This window comes from Lethenteron reissneri, chromosome 49, assembly GCF_015708825.2.
Source record: "Lethenteron reissneri isolate LAM-NWPU_2019-01 chromosome 49, ASM1570882v1, whole genome shotgun sequence".
Classification (NCBI taxonomy): Eukaryota; Metazoa; Chordata; class Hyperoartia; order Petromyzontiformes; family Petromyzontidae; genus Lethenteron; species Lethenteron reissneri.
Window position 1 is genome coordinate 10,840,588 of NC_083827.1, and position 20,461 is coordinate 10,861,048.

General features: G+C 42.0%; 1 protein-coding gene across 1 annotated transcript in view; it reads left to right on the forward strand.

Annotated features, from left to right (window-relative positions):
- The first annotated feature begins 4,180 nt into the window (after positions 1-4,180).
- LOC133354937 (protein MTSS 2-like) overlaps positions 4,181-20,461 on the forward strand; it is a 77,174-nt gene continuing 60,893 nt past the window's right edge. Inside the window, 3 exon segments of the mRNA XM_061572139.1 lie at positions 4,181-4,694; positions 9,051-9,112; positions 11,542-11,615. Coding sequence (XP_061428123.1) covers positions 4,623-4,694; positions 9,051-9,112; positions 11,542-11,615 — 208 coding nt within the window. The 5' untranslated portion in view covers positions 4,181-4,622.

Here is a 20,461-nt window from a genome sequence, read left to right on the forward strand (position 1 = left end):
TCTCAGGACACATACACAATGGAGACGGAGCAATGATATCAGTTCTTTTCCAGGCGCTCAGTGGTTTTCATTCATCCCAGGAGCGCCAGAGATGGCGGCAGCTTGGGGAGGCCCTCATCCAGCAGTGGATTGATTGATGACGGCCCATTGCGATGAATATGCAGTACCTTTAAAGTGAACCAACACGTCGGTCAAGCCCACGCAGCTAAATCGCTCTTTTTCAGAAGCGACCTGGCCACAAATGATATCCCAATGAAGTGGCTTATCACGTGGAAATCTATAGCAGCCAAATACTCCAAACGCACGTTTAGAAATGCGGAGGGAAAATCCGGAGGACCGGGAGAGAAATCTACGCGACCATGGGGAGAAGATGCAAACTCCAAATATACAGGCGTCAGGGTTGGGATCGAACCCACAAACGTCCTGCACACCAGGCGAGGAATTGAAGATCTCGCCACCGTGGCGCCGGTCGCGCATGGGCCCAGACCAAAAGAATCACTTATTGGTACCACCTGAGGTGGCAAAGTCGAGTCATGGTTTTTGTAATCCTCCATGTGTGTGGGACATATTCTGATATGGTAACCTTTGCGGAGTGGCAGCTTAGTTGTAGTTACCATGACTTTTATACCCACACCCTATGAGAGGCGTCTGGAACGATGAAATGGGCATTATTACTGAAAAACGACCTAGACCAAAGCTAGTTAGGTCACAAACTGGTCTTTATTTGTTTAAATACACAATGACAACAGGATAATAAGGAATACCATAGTGAGGTAAGGAACTACTTGAATATTATAAACATTAGAATTCGCATATACTTAGTCAATGATACATGTAATCCCATATATATCGTTAGTGATGGGTATATGTGAAGAAGGTTACATTATTATTATTATCAAGCTCTGTGTGTTCCATGATGCGTGTACATGAGCTGTTCTCGAGGACCTCCTTCAAAGCGGCTCGTGAAACTTCTTTCACAAGGTCGTCATTGGTCCTCAGTGTCTCATCCAGGTGAACCATGTCGCTCATGTGAGTTGCTTACAACCAGGACAGGAAACCATTCCATGTCAGTCGCATGAGAGCCTCATACAGGAGTTTGTGTAGTCGCATTGCCCTGTTGCACTTGCAGCCATCCATAACGCCTGCAATGAAGCCTTCTGTGATCATGCGAGACTCAATGCAGAGATCTCGGAGTCCAGCATCTTGGAAACGCTTTCCTATTATTTCCAGCAGTTTGTCCTTGGGGACAAACATCCATTTTGTAAATTATTTATTGTCTTAATAGACAGCAGAGGTGTTGGAATGTTTTATTTGTAACGTCCGGGCAAATAGGTGTGATTGCGATAGTTGCAAAAACAGGTTTCCTGCGAGAAAAATTAAACAGCTGCTCATTTGGAAAGGTTATCATGTACTGTATTAGTTTACCTCTGTTGGTGTAACAAATAAAACGGCACCATTGAAGTGTTGCCAGCGTGGGTGGTACCGATATCTTGTCTGGCCCAAGGACTACTACTTGAATGCCAGTCTTAATCATCTGCCCTCCTCCTCCACCCTGCACCACATGTCCCAACCATCAAACAACCTCCTCCTCTGATTAAAACAAATAACACGTACCTTTCAAATATTCGTCAAACCATCAGCCAGCCGTTTGGGAGTGCATCATTTCAGCAGCTTTCATTCAAGTGCAGGCAAACTCTCGTGCCGGAGGTTGGCAACCCTGCGGTTCTGCAGCCGCATACGGCTCTTCAAGGACTGCTTTGTGACGTAATGTGTTTATTCACGACCACACCGTCTCGTACTCACCCACTGTGCACGTTGCTTTTTTACTGAATTCGAAAATTACTTGATATTTTGGTTGCCGACCCCTGCCCTAGTGTCTCCTGATTATATCTACAATGACGAATTGCCAATGCCTTACTCCGAACCTCCGGGTTGCATCACCGACCGTTACACTCTATTACATTTTCACTGCATGCACCTGTATTCAAAGTTCATTACGGTATTGTACTCGTCTTTTCCAGTAATTTTTGATATTATACAGAATATCCTTTTTTTACAAGAACTTGGATGTGGGTACTGGACAATTACCATATGCTCTGGATTTTGTTTTAAACGCAACGGATTATAAGACGCACACTCCAAATTGCGCTCAAGATAATTGGAAGAGTGTGCATCTTACAATCCCCCCTTTTTAAAGTCAAGACAATTTTATTTTTGTTTACGTACTCGGTGGCGCCTTTCTGACCACTCAAAGCGCCATGAAATTCATACTCAACATAAATGTGAACATTTTAGACAATGACGCAACAATATACATTTACTGCACTGACACGGGCTTTGAGACGGGCGTCGAATGCTTTATGTGACCCTGTCTGTGGGTTTATGATGTTCACGATGGGAGTTGCGGTTTGTGATTTGTGTCCGGGCAGTCTTCACTAATGCACATTTAATTCTCCCTGCACGAGGGTGTATGTGGTCACTCACCAACTCCCCTGCGAGTCTTTTACACTGAGCGTTACTCGACCGTAACAGAAAATACATTTCAAATAATATCTTTACTGTTTTGTATTTTATTTCACCAAGGCCCACTGAGCTCTTTTTCAGAAGCGACCTCGCCACAATTGATAGCTGAACTAAGTGGCCTATGTGGAAATTTATAGCAGCCAAATATTGGAAAGGCTTGATTCTAAACGTGGAGGGAAAAACCGGAGGACCCAGAGAAAAATCCTCGCGACCACGGGGAGAGAGACACGCAAACTCTTAAATATACAACAGGCGTCAAAATCGGGATCGAACCCACAACCCCTGTATAGCATGCGAGGTAGTTAAAATCTCGCCACCGTGCCGCCCATAAAACAAATGCTGCCGATTTTCTAGGTAACGATTCGATTGTCACGATTCAGAATGGCAAGTCGAGGCTAGAGTTGGTTCTCTTTGCGTGCCTTTCAGAATAGAATACACATCTCTAAACTGAGAAAACCCATCACAACAGAACAATGGATGCAGGCCAATTACTGTATATTTAACACACAGATATGCCTTGCATTAGGCGAAACTAATTCAGAATAACTGCATTGCAGTCATTTTGTTTCAGACGCCCCATTCCATCAATGGATACAATGTAGGCAATGGACAGGCAGCAGACCGCTAGTAAATATGACTGTAATTAAAAACGTAATTTGCACACCACATTTATGTGCCATGAAGGGTTATGTGGAGCAGGGTCATTGCCCGAAACGTCGCCTATTGTTTCCTTCTCGGGCAGTGGGATTGAAGCATGTGTTGAGATTTTGGTTATTTGTTTCTGCATCACTGCCGACGCAATATAACCAAATAATGTACTCCCAGCAGTGTTATTTAACAAAAACTAACACCTCCTCTAATAATGTTAAATTAGTCTTATTCCCATTACAAGCCACGGGGACCAACCCCGTATACACTTGCACACACGTGCTATAGAAACCTAAGAACCCCACGCCTTAAGGATGACGTATTGAGCAATGACGTCACTTCACAGGGGGGTGGAGTCTCTTGCGATTCCGCCCTTTATGGACCACGTGACACAAAGTGGGCGGGGGGTTGCGGGCGAAGTTTGCGGTGGGGGGGTGGGTCGAAGGGGTGGGGGCTTCCAGACCACGTGATTTAAAAGCCCCCCCCCCCGCATTGAGTTTAAAAGGCGGGACCCGGTCCGCGGGTCACGGGACCCAGGAGCACGTTGCTCGATTGGTGGCGTGAGGAGGGGAGGCGTGGCTTGCGTTGGAGCTCGGGGGATAGGGGGGGGAGAGGCTTGGGACACGTGACTCACGTAATCCTATATTCTGCCGTTCGATTGGTGGAACGACGGATTAGTAGGCGTGGCTTAAATGTTGATGGGCGGAGCGAAGGAGGAGGGCGGGGTGTCAAGGCGTGATTTATATGAGCCACGTGATCCAAACGTACAGCGTCCGATTGGTGGAGTGAGGTTATAGCAAGAGGCGGGGATTATATTGCAGCGTAAAGAAGGGGGAGAAAGGTGGGGTAGGGGGGGTTGGGTTTTATGAGCACGTGACTCGTGAGCGTAGCCTCCGATTGGTGAAGCGAGGCGATTGAGGGGGCGGGGCTAGCCAAAAGGGGTGGGGTGCGCAGGTGGAGGGGGGGGGGGCAGCCCAGCCCAGGGCGCACCACGTGACCCCGGCTCGCGTTAGACGAGGAGGGGGGGGGCGTCAGAAAGCGCGCGGTTTCTCCGCACAGCGACGCGTTCGTCACCGCGTTTCCACACGGACGGATTCATTACCTCAACATTAACCTGGGGAGAACAAAAACACACAACAGGCATGCTGGCGTTCCATTAGGAACGTCGCCGGTGTTTACAATTAAACCGACGCATTTTCTTTATTTATTTTTGTGAGAGGATTGAGAGGTGGGGGGGGGGGGTTCAGTGTTGGCCGTCGAGCGGCCACAGCGGCCACCCTCAAGTTGCCGCGCGGCTTCAATCGCGAAAACAACAAAAACATCTCAAATAAAACCGCAGCTATTAAGCCGCAGGAGCACAATACAGCTGGCGAAGGAAGACGTGTTGTGGGGATTTTCGTGTTCTTGATTCCTCATTACTTGAATCTTGAACGGAGCTGAGCTCGGGGGCGATGGAGACACTGATCGAGAAGCAGTGCGGCGCGCTCGAGGGTCTCTTCCAAGCCGTCATCAACGACATGAAGGTCGGTCCCTGCCATGTCAACAGCTTCACACTCAACGAAATATTCGCAAGGAACACCCACGGTTTTATGTTTAATTCAAGGCGTTATTTGTTGTTTCTGCTTTAGAATGGGTACAGTGCAAATGTTTTGATGGAACCGAAGGTGGCGGTAGTCGTCGTGAGGGCTCGCGTTTCGCTCCATGCCACGTTTCTTTAAAGGCTCCTTTTAAAGAACACTTCACGAATCAAGGTTTATTCTATTTGCGTTTACATTTCATGTGGACGTCACGATGCATATTGTAAAAGTCTCGTTTTAAATGTAACTGGACCGTCGCTGCGCCTGAAGCGCGGGTGACGGAGCAGACAGACAGATCAGGGTTCTTGTTCTTAGTTGTTCATCTCGGCCTCAGGCCACATCTAGAGCGATCATTTTGGCACAGTTTCATTGATTATGGCTAATTTTTGTGCCGTTTGGAATTGATATAAAGGTCACGGCGAGTAATCTAAACGTATGGTTTGGTTTTTAATTTAAATGGAATGTCTGGCTTGACTAGAAGCAATAGAAAAAATAGTTTACATTTTGGGCACATTGGCCATCGGCCACAGTTTCAGGCCCAAATCTTGGCCACTTTGTTAATTAAAGTTTATTTTATAACCGTGAACCATGGGATGGCAATTTGCTTAAATGCCATGGGGGTTTTTACGACTGTTACAATGCAATAGTAAAGATGGTAGTATATGGTCCTGCCTTGGATTATACAGCCTGAGACCAAGAATTCGGACCTGCTTTGGCCACAAATCAAATAACTTTTATGCTTTAATTATGCTTTATCAATTCTACGTTGTATTTGAAGCTTTGTTTCCTCCTGAGTAGCTTGTACACCACCCTATTCGAGGCAACGGTGAATCAGATTGTAAGGTCTAAGGTTTTGTCACTTGCTTTAGGCCAAATGTATATGGCCATTTCTTGTAAAAGAAAATGTTTTTGTATTGAAATGTACCCAAATGTTATTGTATTTAAACACGGTGTTGTTTTATTGACTTGACAGCCCTCGGATTAAATATACTGTCGTATTGTTCGCCGATTTAAATGTACAGGCTGTATAACATTGGCGGTTTTTGGGAGTGGATATGTTGACAATGTTCGTGCTAAGGACATCTTGCCCCCAGGCTACATTTAAGAGGGCTCATTTTCAACACTTAGCTTAAATATTATATAATATATTCAAAGGTAACAACAGCCTTTGTTCGGATTTTGTATGTTAAGGTTTTTTGGCTTTAGAGTTAACTGTGTTTAATTTTGGGAGCAAATGTAATAATAGTCTGTGGTGTCCCTCCGAGGACCTTTTTATCCAAAGACCACTTTAATGAAGAATAATTTGGTCCAATTTGCTTAATTAAAGTTCACTGTATCCTTCGTGTAATATTAACACTTGCGTAAGTCCCCAGATATAGCCCCGGAGTTGTGCTCGTTAGGGGGAAAAACATTCGGGGTTAGTTTGTTCCAGAACTGACGGTCGGTGTTGTTTTATGAGGCCACAGGTGATCACAACGCAAGCAGTTATTGATGGTTTGGCCTAATCTGTTGTTGACATTTACAACCAGTTTGATTTGTTTTTACTTTAAAATGGTGTCCACTCCCAGCTGTGCCCACATTGTGGAATGTATACGGGTAGTGGATATCGGTTTGGATATCGATATAATATACTGGTGTGGTTCAATGGAGTATTGATGTGGTCATGCTTAACAATATATTATATAAGCAAGCCCACCTTTATGAGCTTTGCCATCAGCCATGATCAATCCACTTATTTGGTAAAATACATAAAGATAAGGAATGCCTGGCCGGTCAAGGTAGACTTTTGGTTAAAATTCTATATTAAAATAGCTTTGAAGTGCAGTATAATACTCAAGGGGAGTGGAGCCATTGGTGGGGCTGGCACCACACAATGCCACCTTTGTCGCTAGGGTGCTTTACCTACAACCTACACTGGATACTTATTTTACCTGAAAACTACCTGGACGGAATGCTGGCCAGATTAAGATATCAGTGGCCACTCGTGTTCTTTTAGTCTTACCAGCATCATAGTGCTGCAGACTGATCCCCCATGCAATTACTCTCCATATTCCATATAAATATACAAACCATATTAATTACCATTGTTTTATAATGCTCTTTACACCGCTTAAACGAGTCACAAAGCACATACGTACCGATTTAAGACATTTGCCTTGTCTTCAAAGTCCACCTTATTAAACCCACGTTCCCCTGGGTTTAAATAAAGGGGTCTATTCATAGCTAATACTACTACATCTGCTAGTATGATTTATTGACACGAAATCAGAATTATGTGGCTGCTACCAGTAAGGGCACTAACCCTGACACTGAGCCATTTTCATTGCTTATCGTTAAAGCCTTCCGGAAGTGGCAACATTGATTGGTCTGTCCCCGCTACTATTAGCAGCTGGGATTGGCTGAATATCTTTTACATTCGGCTCTTTAGACTCGTATGGGATTAAGGGATTGCATTTTTTATAGTGTTGTGCCCTTAATAGAGGTTTTTTGGTTTAGAGCGCATAAATATAAATGTGTCGTTAAACCCGCGCCACCACCCGACGCAGCCAGTTAGTAAGGTTTACGTGACAACCCGTACTAATTGGATGTGTTGGGTGGTGGCGGGTTTAACGACACATATATTTTTACTTACAGAAGTCATGGATAATATTGGTCGCGAAAGCCTACGTCTCATATCGTGTTGTCTGTTAACAATAGAGAGCGGCTAAGGCTAGAGTGGCATGCAATTGCAGGCATATGTCATTCATCTCAGGACATAACCATGGTGATCTAAATTACAATAGCACAATATTGTTTTTAATTCAGGTGTGCTTGCATTTCCACTTCCAAATATTATAAATTTGGTCGACTGTGCAATGTTTTTGCACAACGCATAACAAATCAATAAGCTGAAGCACATGTTGAAGTGTAATTAGCTGTGTCCCACATTTCTAATTTTAATTGGCTGACGGTCACAAAATCATGTTTCCTGCCTCTAATTATGAAGGCTTGATTCACTTGCGTATTCCATTCTGGACTAAGTAATGTTTGGGGGCTCTTCGACTGATTCCTAAATGCCAAAGTCTGGTGGTTTGGCTGATTCTGTCATGACTAACAAATTAGCTGCCTCTCCCATGTTGAAGATACACATATCCTTAGTTTCTGAACAGAATATAATCATGCTTATTAATAGCCTGCGTGTATATGCTGTGGCATTAGACGTGTTCTTTAAAGCGGTGTCTATTCTGAGCCGTCCTACTTTAGTTGGAATAATTTACGAACAGAGACTTTAAAATATTGGTCACCAAGCTTTGTTGTCAATGCAATGATTTATAACAATGCAGGAGTGAATCGCAGTGACATCACTGTAGTGCCTCAGACTGATTTTATAGTTTTTTACTATGAATACAGCTTCCAACTAATGCAAGACAGTCTGAGACACAGCCTCGTTGTGTATCTGCAAAGTGATAGCTGTTTGGTTTTTGGGTTGCGTCTTCCTTATATAGATTCACATTTTTTATAAATTCAGGGCTCCGCTACTGATAAATAAATCTGTTAGCACCACGGCAGTGCCTCTGAGGCCATACGTTGTTGGAAACATGACCAAGAATACTTCATTGTACGAGTAATTTATTGTTGGGTAAACCCCGTGGGTGTTTTCCTGGTTGCAAGTTTCCAGGGCTCACCATGTAGCCCCCCCTCCACTTTCTTTACCCATTGGAGGTTATGGAAACATGAACGGTTAAATGTTCTGGCCATTTTCTAGAGCCTTGATAAAAAACACATTCAAGGAAGTTATAAGGAACTGTTTTACTTTTTTATGCTGAACTGAATATTTATGGCCATGCATTTTACTTGATGGAAAAACAAATATTAATCAGACATCTTAGGCAGTATACACTTGTACAAAATTCTGCTGTACTGCCCTATGCTGTCGACAATGTGCCTTTAACACCTATATATGGTGATCACCCTGCTTGACTTAAGATGTGACCACGTCGGGCACATTCCAGGTGATTTATTCATAGGCAAATTCACAGTAGTTTCAATAAAAGAGGTTTATAGATTACACTATGCAACTGACTGCTATATTGCACAACTACTGGCAAAAGACCATTGTTATATTCTTCACAAAGGTATTCTTACAATACGTGGGGGGTGTGTCGAGGTAGCTCTGTGTGAACTCCAGGTGCCTTCCGGTGAAACCAGATCTGTCAGCAAAACCGCAGATCGTTGCGAAATAGTTGCAGTGCTGTGCCCTTCAAACCGTTATCCATATGCCTAACAATTATTTTATTGTTCTGTATGTTTTGTTCAAAACAGGGCAGCTACCCAGTTTGGGAAGATTTCGTCAACAAAGCCACAAAGTTGAACTCACAGTTGAGGTGAGTGAGAGCGCATACGCACCCTTCAACATCTAGCGGCGCTTATGAGTGCCAAGTGGGAAAGAAACCTGCCAAGTGATGCATGGCAGCAAATTTAGTAGAACTTAATGTGAAGTGTAGTGAAGTAAATTACTGTATCGGCCACAGTATTAAACTATGACTTAGCCTCTGTAGGCTTTTAAAATACACTACTATACCTAATAAGTTATTGCTTCAATTAAACTGCATTGGTTAGAAACAATATTTAAGTTTTACTTCATGGAAACACCCTGGAATGCCTTGTAAAAATGTAGTTGAACTGATGGGTGCCATTGCAGTGGCAGCTTCTGTACAGCTGGGGCAATAGTTAAGTGTCCTTGAAAAATTAAGTCTTTGAGGCACCTCTCACATTGGACACAGAAAGGCAAGTGGTTTTCTTTTGACAAGTTTCCCAGCCCAGTAGCAAGTGAGGCCCTCAGCCACTGGGGCACTTGCATCACTGAAACCCGAGCCCTGCCATGCCTATTGAGTACTCTGCCATCGATGTGAAGAGTGGCTTTTGAACATCGTGGCTTTGTTATGTCCCTCGCTTTCCAAGCTCATATTACTTTGGCACACTGTAGCGTGCCCATGTGCCTGTGAACAAACATGTGCGAGAGAAGGCAGTGTGTGGTCGTGTCATCTGTGTTGAAGTCTGAAGTGGAGTGGACTGTGGTGATTCATGTTATATTAAGTGGCTGTCCCTTCATCGATTCCCAAGTATGCTAAATTGCATACCATAATACAGCACAAATCGCATGAGAGGTTTTACAACCCAACTTATCGCATAACATTTGGTCTGTCAGAAATGCATTGACATTACACGGTACAAAGTGCCCTATCAGACATTTTTAGCCCTGACCTTTTCAGTTTATTTGGTCAGCGCCTTTGTAGAGAGCAAACAGATGCTCAGGGTGTATAATCATCCACGTTGCATCAGCCCTGAGTTAGGTTCCAGCCCAGGGTTAAATGATAGTCATCATGCTAATGGCAGAGATTATTGACAAATCTCACACGTGGTAAGTGTGGTGGGTTGGTGTAAATCGATGATGTATAAACATCATGGGACATCCTTTGCCAGTACCAAAATATGATAATAGGGGTTTCCCCTCTCATCTGGCAACAAAACAGGTGTTAAGATGTTAAAACACCAAACTGAAACCTTTTACAAGGAATCATGTCTACATTAACCACAATGCTTGTGGTCAGAATGCAAACAAAAAAAAACATATTCTGATAATATATGCATTGTCCTAGAAACTGATTGGTCCACACCAGAGACAGAGATTTCTTTTGAGCCTGTAGAAAGTGCAGCGTTGGCATCTGTAAATGCCATATCACATGTGTAACTTTTTAGCTTGAATAATTCTTACAGTTAATATCATGTTAAATCAATGCATCACTTTTAAAAAGCGTTCTGCTTGCATGCTATGCGTGCTATGCAGGCATATCCTGGCAGTTGTGCAATCGGACAAGGATGTGTGTGGCAGTTCAGTAGACAAACAGAGAACAGCAAACAATAAAGTGGGCCCAACGTTGTACTTTTTCATTGTTACATATATGAACCTTATGGCTGTACCCTAGGGTACCACAGTACCCCGGCTCTCGCATAATGTCCGTGATGTAATCATTTTTACTTGTTGATGGTCGGCGATGTGGCAATCGACTCATCTCGACGAGCTGTACACGATGCACTATGGTGCATTAGAGCATTCAGGATTTCAGCGCAATCGTCCTCGCTGCGTTTGGACATCACGGAGTAGCACTGATTTCGCATTGATTGGTACCCCAGTCCAGGAGTTAAGTACACCCCTGAAAAAAATAGTGTCCCAGAAAGAAATGATTTAATTGCCTCGGCCATTTTGTCTTATTTGGTACCCCGGGGTACCGCCATAAGGATCACGTGTCCCTATATAAAGGGTTCCGATTCTCTCAGCGCGCATCAGTTCACTCCCCTAATACACAAAGCCAAGGTTGTGGAGTCATCAACCAATGGTTGATGACTCCACAACCTTGGCTTCTTTTGACCATCCTTTCCAGTGCTGGCTGATCGGTTAGTTCAGTGCAATGCCACTGATAAAGAAACAATTATTTTTATGCAGCACGGTACCACATGTTCTTATTGTGTTACTTTGGTGCATGCTGCTGTATGTTGCATTCTTTGTGTTGCCATGCGTTGTGCACCCTATGCGTTTTTTGGTCACATGTAAAACGTTGCAATGCACATTTCCTGTAGACTCTTTTTTGTTGCTAAAATCCTTCACGTGTGAAGTTTTTCTCTATGATGTTGGACTATGCTTGATACTACGTTTAGGACTTTGATTGGGCAGTGGGTGCACTGCCTTCATGCAAAATTTGTGAGTGGAAGAAAGAGAACCTTCCTTTTTATCGCGGTTGTTGCTGTGATTCAGGACGACGACGGTGGCAGTGGTGGCGTTTCTTGATGCGTTTCAAAAGGTGGCAGACATGGCGACCAACACCCGAGGTGAGGCGCATTTGTACGACGCGGATATGGCCTTCGCGCCACCCTGCTGTGTTGCCGACGCTGCAAGTGCGTGCCTTGGGGTTGGCGTAGTCGAAGGGCTACTTGAGACCGTGACTGGGGTATTAAACTGAGACGAAGGACGTGTATTTGGTAGTCGAATATCAGCAGACACCACAAGTGTAACCTGTTCTTTAATATGTCGGTGTTGGATCAATATCAGGGTGGTGGATTCAGCAGTGTAAAGCTAACTATGTGTACATGGACAGTCTGTGAATCCATTGCTGGATGAGGGCTACCCCACGCCATGTGGGCAGTGGGGTTAATTGATCATACTTCTCCATGCGAATTTTGACTTAAAACTTTCATGACTGCAGGAATTCATATTCTATGGTTATTTAAGTTACGTAGATAGAAAAAATAATAACAAAAGAATAAAAATGAAAATAAAGTGAATAAAAAATAAAATATCACGACGTTTCGATCGCAACAAAAGCAATCGTCATCAGGAGATTATTTTTTATTCACTTTCTTTTCATTTTTATTCTTTTATTATTATTTTATCTCCATGCGAGTCTTTGGGTTGGTGGGAGGAGTAGAGAACAACAATGGTTTATTATGCACTGCTGTCTTTTGCACACCGCCTACTACACCTACTTTTTGGGCATGGTGGTCACTCATCCAAGCAATGTGCAGCCTAAACACATCTGCTTAGCTTCTTTGGTCTGACAGGATCAGGCATATTCCAGGTGATTTGTTAATTCGCAAAGCTAACCGAAATGTTTATAATATGTCTACACTCAAAAATGATAAACCTTTGTGAACTTTGACACATTCATTAGTACACCCATGCAGTAATTGATGTCTCGTTTTTTTTGAAATGTCATCAGAGCTCTCTGTCTGGTCTACAGTACTGATAGCAAATCCAACATGTATGTGGTGCATAGATTGAAAGTGGCAGCTTTTGTGATAATAGAGAGGGTATGAACCTGATAAGTTGCTATGATGGACTTTGCTTTTGACAGGGCTGGCTTTTTGCCTTCTTGTAATTGAGCATTTGGCAAATGCTTGTGGAGTATTCTTATCCCTCTAAAGGGGCATAATCATTCTACGTAATCGTGGTATTACAAAAAAATTGCTGCAATCGTATTTAGGCTGGTTACTTTGAAAGGGGCACAAAAACATATATAGATCAGGGAAAGCCCAACACATCCCATTATCCCCATGTCTGTAATTATTCAGTTTTAATGGCTAGCCATGGCACAAGCTTGCAGATTGGGGTCTTCCCCACACTGTGCTTGATCCTGCGTTCACAAGGCTAGTTTATCCGTCATTGGTGCTGCAGTAGTGCTTGCAGTTGACATGCGCATCACTGAACTGCTTTGTTTAGAGTCTCTGCGGTTTTACTCTTGCAGTTGCCTTGTAATGTTGAGATAGGTAGATCGATCACCTTTATTTATAACAAAGTTAGGTCCTCATTCAGGCCATGATTCTCTTTTACAAGTCTTGTTTTATGAGGGAGAACTGGTGTTGAGAGGGTTGAGTAGATAATGGAGGTTAGTTAAATAATTTGTAAGAGCACAATACAGTACTGTTAGGGTTTAGAATTTGTTTAAATATCACCATGGCTCAAAGCACCTTGTATTGAGATCGTTTTGCATTTGTTACTATGTGAGAATGGGGTTGCTCAGGAATGGGAGGGAATTGTAAATGTCAATGTGGAGAAAAGGTTCAGGAGTTATGACTGAATTATGGTACAGAGAAAACCCCATTCCGGCAGAGGAGAAGGAGAAAGTTAAAGACTGGCTCCTTTCTGTACTCGTGTGCTACCCTTTATTTGTTAAATGAAATAAAATAGGAAAATAAACCTCTATTTACATCATAAAAAATAAATATTACATTTTTATGGACTCTCACCTTGTTTAAAAAAGCTATTTTGGCTTTTGTAATTGTAACCATCGCAACCAAGTGTGTGTAAGGTTAATTATTTTTCTAAGCCAATACTTGAATGCCCCAGAAAAAAATATTTTCCTTCGTGTAAACAGCATATTTTGCTTTCATTAATGTATAAATATTAAATGTTTAACAAACTGGAAAACCAGAATACTTTTCTGGAAGCTTTAACTCAATGTAAAGTATATTCTGTCAGTAGAATTATATCATAAACTGTGTACACGCACAAGTATATGTCTATGTTGTGTGCACTCAAATAGTGGGACTTTGCAATGGCTGATGAGACTATAAATGCTGCCTTGTAAAAAACAACTTAAAGTGAGACGCATTCAGTGTTGGATGTAAGCCCAATCAATTTCTTGAAATGTGATATTTCCATTGGGTTTGTGTTAGCGGTCAGAGTATAAACCGACCCGCCCAGTTAATAAAAAATTTAATTTGATGTTAGCTATGGAAATAGTGAGTCTACAGTTAGGCACCACTTGCCCACTGCCACCATGTGTGTTCATTCAATCAACCCTTTAAGAGTAGGTGAGGGCCCATGGAGAAAGGGTTTATATTGCAGTGAGATCTGGTACAAATAACATTGTATGAATGTCACCAAAAAATTTAATATAATGTGTACAGCACTTTCACAGTTCACTGCGTGATGAAGGCCTCCCCACATTACTTTAGTCGTAGTTTGGTGAAAGTGAGGTCAAGCCAGGTTTAGATATCACTCCCCACTAATGTTCGCCATGGCCAGGAATCAAACTCAGGTTGCTGTCATCATCGTGCAATGTGCTAATCGCTGTGCCGCCGCTGCACCATAAATTACTAAAATAAACTTTTTATTTTACTTTTTATTTTACCAGGTGAGGCCCACTGAGCTGTATAGATCTTTTTCAGCAGCGACTTGCCCACACAGCTCAATGAACTGGCTTATTTGGAGATTAATAGCAGTCAAATACTCTAAATGAATGTTACTCATTTTGTAAAAATAAGTTTAGTGAAAATCTCTACTGAGCCAAATGTGGATCATTGCTCATTTAGGTGCAGACCCTGTGCAGATGGAAATCCCACAGTCATATGGCAGTGGTGAATCATGAAATATGTTTGTGAAATGTATACGCTGCATACCATATAGACAAGACTGACAGTTTAAAACACAGGTACAACTTGTGAAAAACGCTAATGTCGAGACAATGTAATTATTAAGTATTGTATCCAATTGAACATTTGTTTAGTTTACAAAACATGTAGAAATGCAAAATGATCGAGCAGTGAAGAGACTTGGCCCTTGTTCTAATTTAATAGTTAACAGCAGATGTTCTGGGTTCAATCTTTCAGTCCTTGTGAAAGGCAAAATGATCTGTTCCAGATTTTGAGACCTTCACATCAACAGGATTTATAATACAGTGAATGTGACTTCTATGATGTATGGAACAACCTTTATGTTTTCACTTACCTCACTGGAAACTTCTGATGTCCGTACTCTGTAAAAAAACGGTGAGATCACTTTTTGTTGACCATTGCAGAATGAAGGTTGATCCTTTGGGTGGTGTGAGGAGTTTTAATTTGTTAAAGTTTCGACTTTACATTGTGTGACCTCACACGAATCCAGCTTTGTCCGTATTTTACCATGTTATTACTGAGTGCGGTGTGAGCAATCACAGAATGAGACGCTGCTTTTTAATCGGGAGGCTTAAAACCTGACAAAGTGGATAACTAAAGCAAAACAACCAGCCATTAGGTAACGGGAAAGTAGAAATTCAATTAACATTGACAGCACGTGTACATTTGTTTGGGAGTTTTTTTTAAACATACATTGTCATTGTAAGAATACGCCATTATTTATTCGCATTGATTATATTATATGACGCTTCGCACAGCTGCTGTCACCTTCTGCCTTTCACACACAAAGCTGGTTGACATCCAATGTCAACTTTGCGCACCATCACAGGGATGTAGCTACGACCCATTCGACTACCTTGGCTGCCGGTGCTGAGTAATATGGCGCCTCCTCACATTTTGCATGAGGAAGTAGCGGCCAAGATGTTGGACTTCACAGTGGACGTTAAAAGTTCCTATGAAGTAATTCCCAAAAGTAGGCCATTGTATACCTGCGTCATGGTTGAAATGCATTTATTTTAGCACCCATAATCCTCCACGACAGTACATAAAGAGTGTTTATACGTCAGGTTTCTTAAACATTTTTAAAGAACCGCAGTATAAAGTGTCATCTCCAACTGTCCGTCAATATTCCTGCCATCTATCTTGAAATATGGTAATTTTCTGAAATGTTAGTCTGTTTTGTATTATTCTTTAGGCAGTGTTAATGGAAAATGTGAGTTCTTTGTTTTGAAAATATAATTTACATTGGTACAAGACTGTTGCTCTATGAAAAACAGATTGCAGATCAGCTCATGTGGGAGCAGAAGCCCTTGTTTCTAACGCCCTCAAATTATGGAAGTGCTCTTGAGCTGACGGTTACGGCACCTCACTCTGATGTCAGGCGTGCCCATTACGGGTAATTGAGTGATGGACATTTTCGTTTTCATAATTTCCGCTGTGCTCTTGAGATTTAATCTCTAAACTGCGTACTGATGTTGAGTCCACAGGGGGGAATGTAGCGTGGCATGGGTTGATGGCACGTTGTGGCGTTTAATCAAAGCACAAGATGATAACAAGACTCTCTTGAGCACCTTGTTTAGAGCACCTTAAATTCGAGTGATCTCCATGTGATTACATCTATGACCATGAGAGTATGGCATGCTCTTTGCGGGGCCATCATCGTTTCTATTGGCCAAACTGAAGAAAAACAGTACATTATTTTTTGGTTCTTTTCGGTTAAGTCACGTCTAAAAATAAAATAAAAAATTAAAATAACATATTATTATTTTATTTTTAGACGTGACTTAACCGAAAAGAACCAAAGAATAATTCCTGCAGTCACGAAAGCTCCTAAATTAAGATTAAAAACAGTACAGTAATGGTCATTCAGAATGGATGCCTTACTGATTGCAATAAATTGGAAAACTCTAATAACAAGAGCCAGTGAAATGAATTAAAATGAGCAATGAATGATAATTACCTCCATTGCTGGTCACAAACCATTTGCTGAAATTCCATGTTACTTTGGCACCAGTCTCTCTACAAAGACGACTAATATTAACTTTCAAATAGCAGTGCCCAATTAATTGCCCTATATGGATGATGGGCTGAGTCAACCGTAGACTGGGTATAAACTCACCAGTCTGAATGTTGGATAAGTGCTCTACAATGCTACCTTCTAGCTTGATATTTTAAAAATAAATTTTTAAACGTAAAATAAATAAGGCATTTGTTGAGGAAAACAGTGGCAGATTGTTGTACAGAAGTAGGCTGCGATACAGCTATATGTCCGCAAACAAGACCTTACGTCGCTATAGTAACCATTGGCCAGCTTGTGAAGGCACATCTCCTCTGAATAAAATAAATCCAGTTTTGTCATCTGTGATGTCTAATCTTTGATGAGTTACGACTTTTTACTTTAGCTTTTTTGTATCAAAAAGGAAGAGCTACCACACGCATTTCTTAATTACTTATTTTTTTTTGGGGGGGGGGACGAATGTCCTTCATGGCTGCTGTGAGTGGTGAAAATTACTTTTTACAGCCGCTGGATACTGCAAGCACTGTACATCCTGCTTCAATTTAAGCACCGCAGCGAGCCCCCTATTCTACTGGGAACCTGGGAGTGCAATGTAAAATAGCGACTTCTGTGTTGGTTGCATTCTTTTGTGGAGCCTCATGATTCATTCGAGCTGTGTCCCTCTCACATGAATGGCCGATGCCCTTTCTCCCCAGAAAACAGGGTAATTGTCCGTGAGTTTGCAGACAAATTTAGCTCCAGCGCTGGCACATGACAGTGTGAATAACGACATTGGGTTATTTACGTGCACACTTTAGCGGATAGAAAGTCCCATCAAGGACACAGTGCTTAATTAGTAACAGTTCCTTCTCACTGCATGATTGTGTGGGAGCTGCCAGGGTGAGAGGCTTTGGTTAATGGTCATGTGTGTAGAGGCCTGCAAAATATTCTATCAGTAGAGTGTCTGTTTGCACCAACAACAGCTTTTCTCACAATTGGCAATTGGCAGAGAGCTGCGTGGCCAATGATCATCAGCAGCAGCCTCAGAATTAGTTTTTTTTCTGAATGTGAAGTGCACATGATTCACAAGGTATAGAGCATTGGGTGTCGTGCCTGCTTCTCGGAAAATGGAGGCAAAGGACATTTTACAGCCGAAGCTGTATGACTCCGGGCTTACAACACTCTTCTCCAAACCACGTTGAATTGTGTGAGCCTGTGGAGCGAGTAGGGCGCTGTTTGCGCACCGTGATTGATTCAAATGTGCGATTTCCCTTCCCCCACAGCACAAATAGACACGGCTCACAAATGCAGGTCCCTCTGCTTGCTTAGTAAGTAGACGTTAATTGAAGAGGTTTAACCTTCTCTGCTCCAAAGGCATGCAAGCCCTTGTTTTCTAAAATTAATTCAAACTTTGCGCCAGCTGCAGCATAGATTGCAGCACTCTACAGATGTGTACAATTAACCACGAATTATATACCTTCCCTTACAGCAGGCTGTCTGTGAGATTTCTACCAAGTTTTCCTAAGACTCCTTAACTTCATTAATCTCCCACGGTGGTGGGTAGAATTGAATGTAAATGTGAATTGTTTCTGACAAGAGTTGCATGCTCACAACAAATGGTGCTTGAGTCTCATGACTTTTTGCCTGGGTAGCTTTTTAGTTCGATGTTTATCCTTTCAGAACTAGTAGCGATAATTCCTGTCAACTTTTTTTTCTGTAAAATGGGCTGTTAACGTCTGCTGCTTATCCAAATGGTTTATATAGATTTTTCACGGTTGTAAAAATGGCTGCAATGCTGTTAAATACTGAAATTGGAATTTTAAGGATAGCCTTAAAAACACAAATTGCAGTGTTTCTGTGGAAAAAATTTTTGGAGTTGGATTGCCCTCGCATCTGCAAGCATTTGACACGTAAAAAATGATTTGTTGTAGTTCATAAGTTTGTAACAATTGATTCCAGACTTGAATTCCTTGACCACTCCATGACCCCGTTATTGAAAAGACTCTCACTGCTAATTTTGGCCCATATCCAATTGCTCATTCTTGTTTTTTATATAATTGAGAGCAAACACTTGAAAACCTTATATCTGTAACATTCATACATTGCTTATTATATATAGAAGCCTTTTATAACAACTGCTGTCCATCCACAGGAATGACTTTACAATATATCTCTCCTTTATTTTGGTGTCTAGCTCAGGGGTTTAATTAAGATGGGATCGGTCGACTACCCACTCATTCTATAGCTGAACTCAAAGTCATTGGGCAAAATCTTTTACATTTCCCAGGATAAATTTACAGCAATCCAGAAGCTTATCCCCCTTTGAGCTACATCAAAGCTAAGCACGCAAACTGCACGAGCAAACGTGATGTCATGTTGGGGTCCACTTTTAAACACTCTTCTATATTTCTTCGCTTGCATTGTACGCACACACAGCATTAACCAGTTATCGTGATTATTTTAAAGTAAACATCGTGAAATGTATGTGCTGGCCGCAAAACATAATTCTGATGACACAGAAGCACATTATATGGCCGTACTTTATCCCCCTCCCCTCCCATTGGCAAGAGCCCCCAGTGAGCGCGGCTGCCGACTTGCTTTGGGTGCTGTGTTATGAGCAAGCCAGACATGCCTGGGTGTGGCAGTTCCGGTAGGCAGCTTGCCCAGGAAAACCGTGCGGGTTTTTCCATTGGGCTTTCTAGGGTTACCCCTTCCGCTGGGAAACGTGAGTTCTTGTGCGCACACCCCTCTCACGTAATGGAATGCGCCACAGCTTTGTTGCTGTTGCTTCTGCCTCTGGCTGCCTACCCATATGGCAATGGTGCAACTGGTCTAGACTCACTCTTGGACAAGTATTAATTTTCAATTGAGAGTTTGTTCCTTTCAGGTAGTCGATCTCTCATTGATTTCTTACCACATTGTCCATTCGTGTGTTGACGACTGAGTCACATTGTCCAGAGTGAGATTCTGTTCCCACATCTGCTTTGTCAAATTAGAAAAGTGAATTTTTTGTAAAGTGGATGTAAAATACCCTATGGTGATATGGGTAAGTGTTGGCAGTTATGGTACTCTAAAAGCCCACTTACTTACACCATTATTGCCAAAAACTGTTATTCCTTGTTCTGGCAATTATTTCTACTTTTCATTGGACTTGGCTTGTTAATTGACTTTTAAATTAAGGGTTATTTTCTTATGAATACGATATAAATAGGAATGAGATGATTTTATATGGACATGGGCCAAACTAATCATTCTCTATTTGTGTTTATGGTAAACTTTTTTCCCACTTTTTATAAAAGATTATAATGTCAGGCCACGTGTTGATATGAAGCCATAGATTAATTCATTTGTCTTCGGTCTGTAGAGGAAATAATCCTGGTGCACACGACAAAAGTGCTTTGTTTCTAAACATTGCACATTCATATTAAGGAATTAAGCTAAAAAAAACCCGCAGTGAAACAGGTGTTCACATCACATTGCATGCTTTGGCAACATTGCATATCCAGAGTCTGCTGGAATGTCTGGAACCTGTACATACAGTATATAAACGTATACAAATGCACGCGAAAGCACTGGAGAGGGTTTGCACGTTTAATATAGGGCGTCTGCTGCAAAAATAGGAATGTTTCCTATTATGTTGCAATTAAGCGCTATGTGCTATAGAACATGTTCTTAAAATGGCTTGTCATTGAGGCAAGCGTGGTTCGTTTCCTAAATAAAAGTAATCCCTCGTTAATAATGTATAACTGATTTATTTAAATATCGTGTTTTTATTTTAAGAACATAT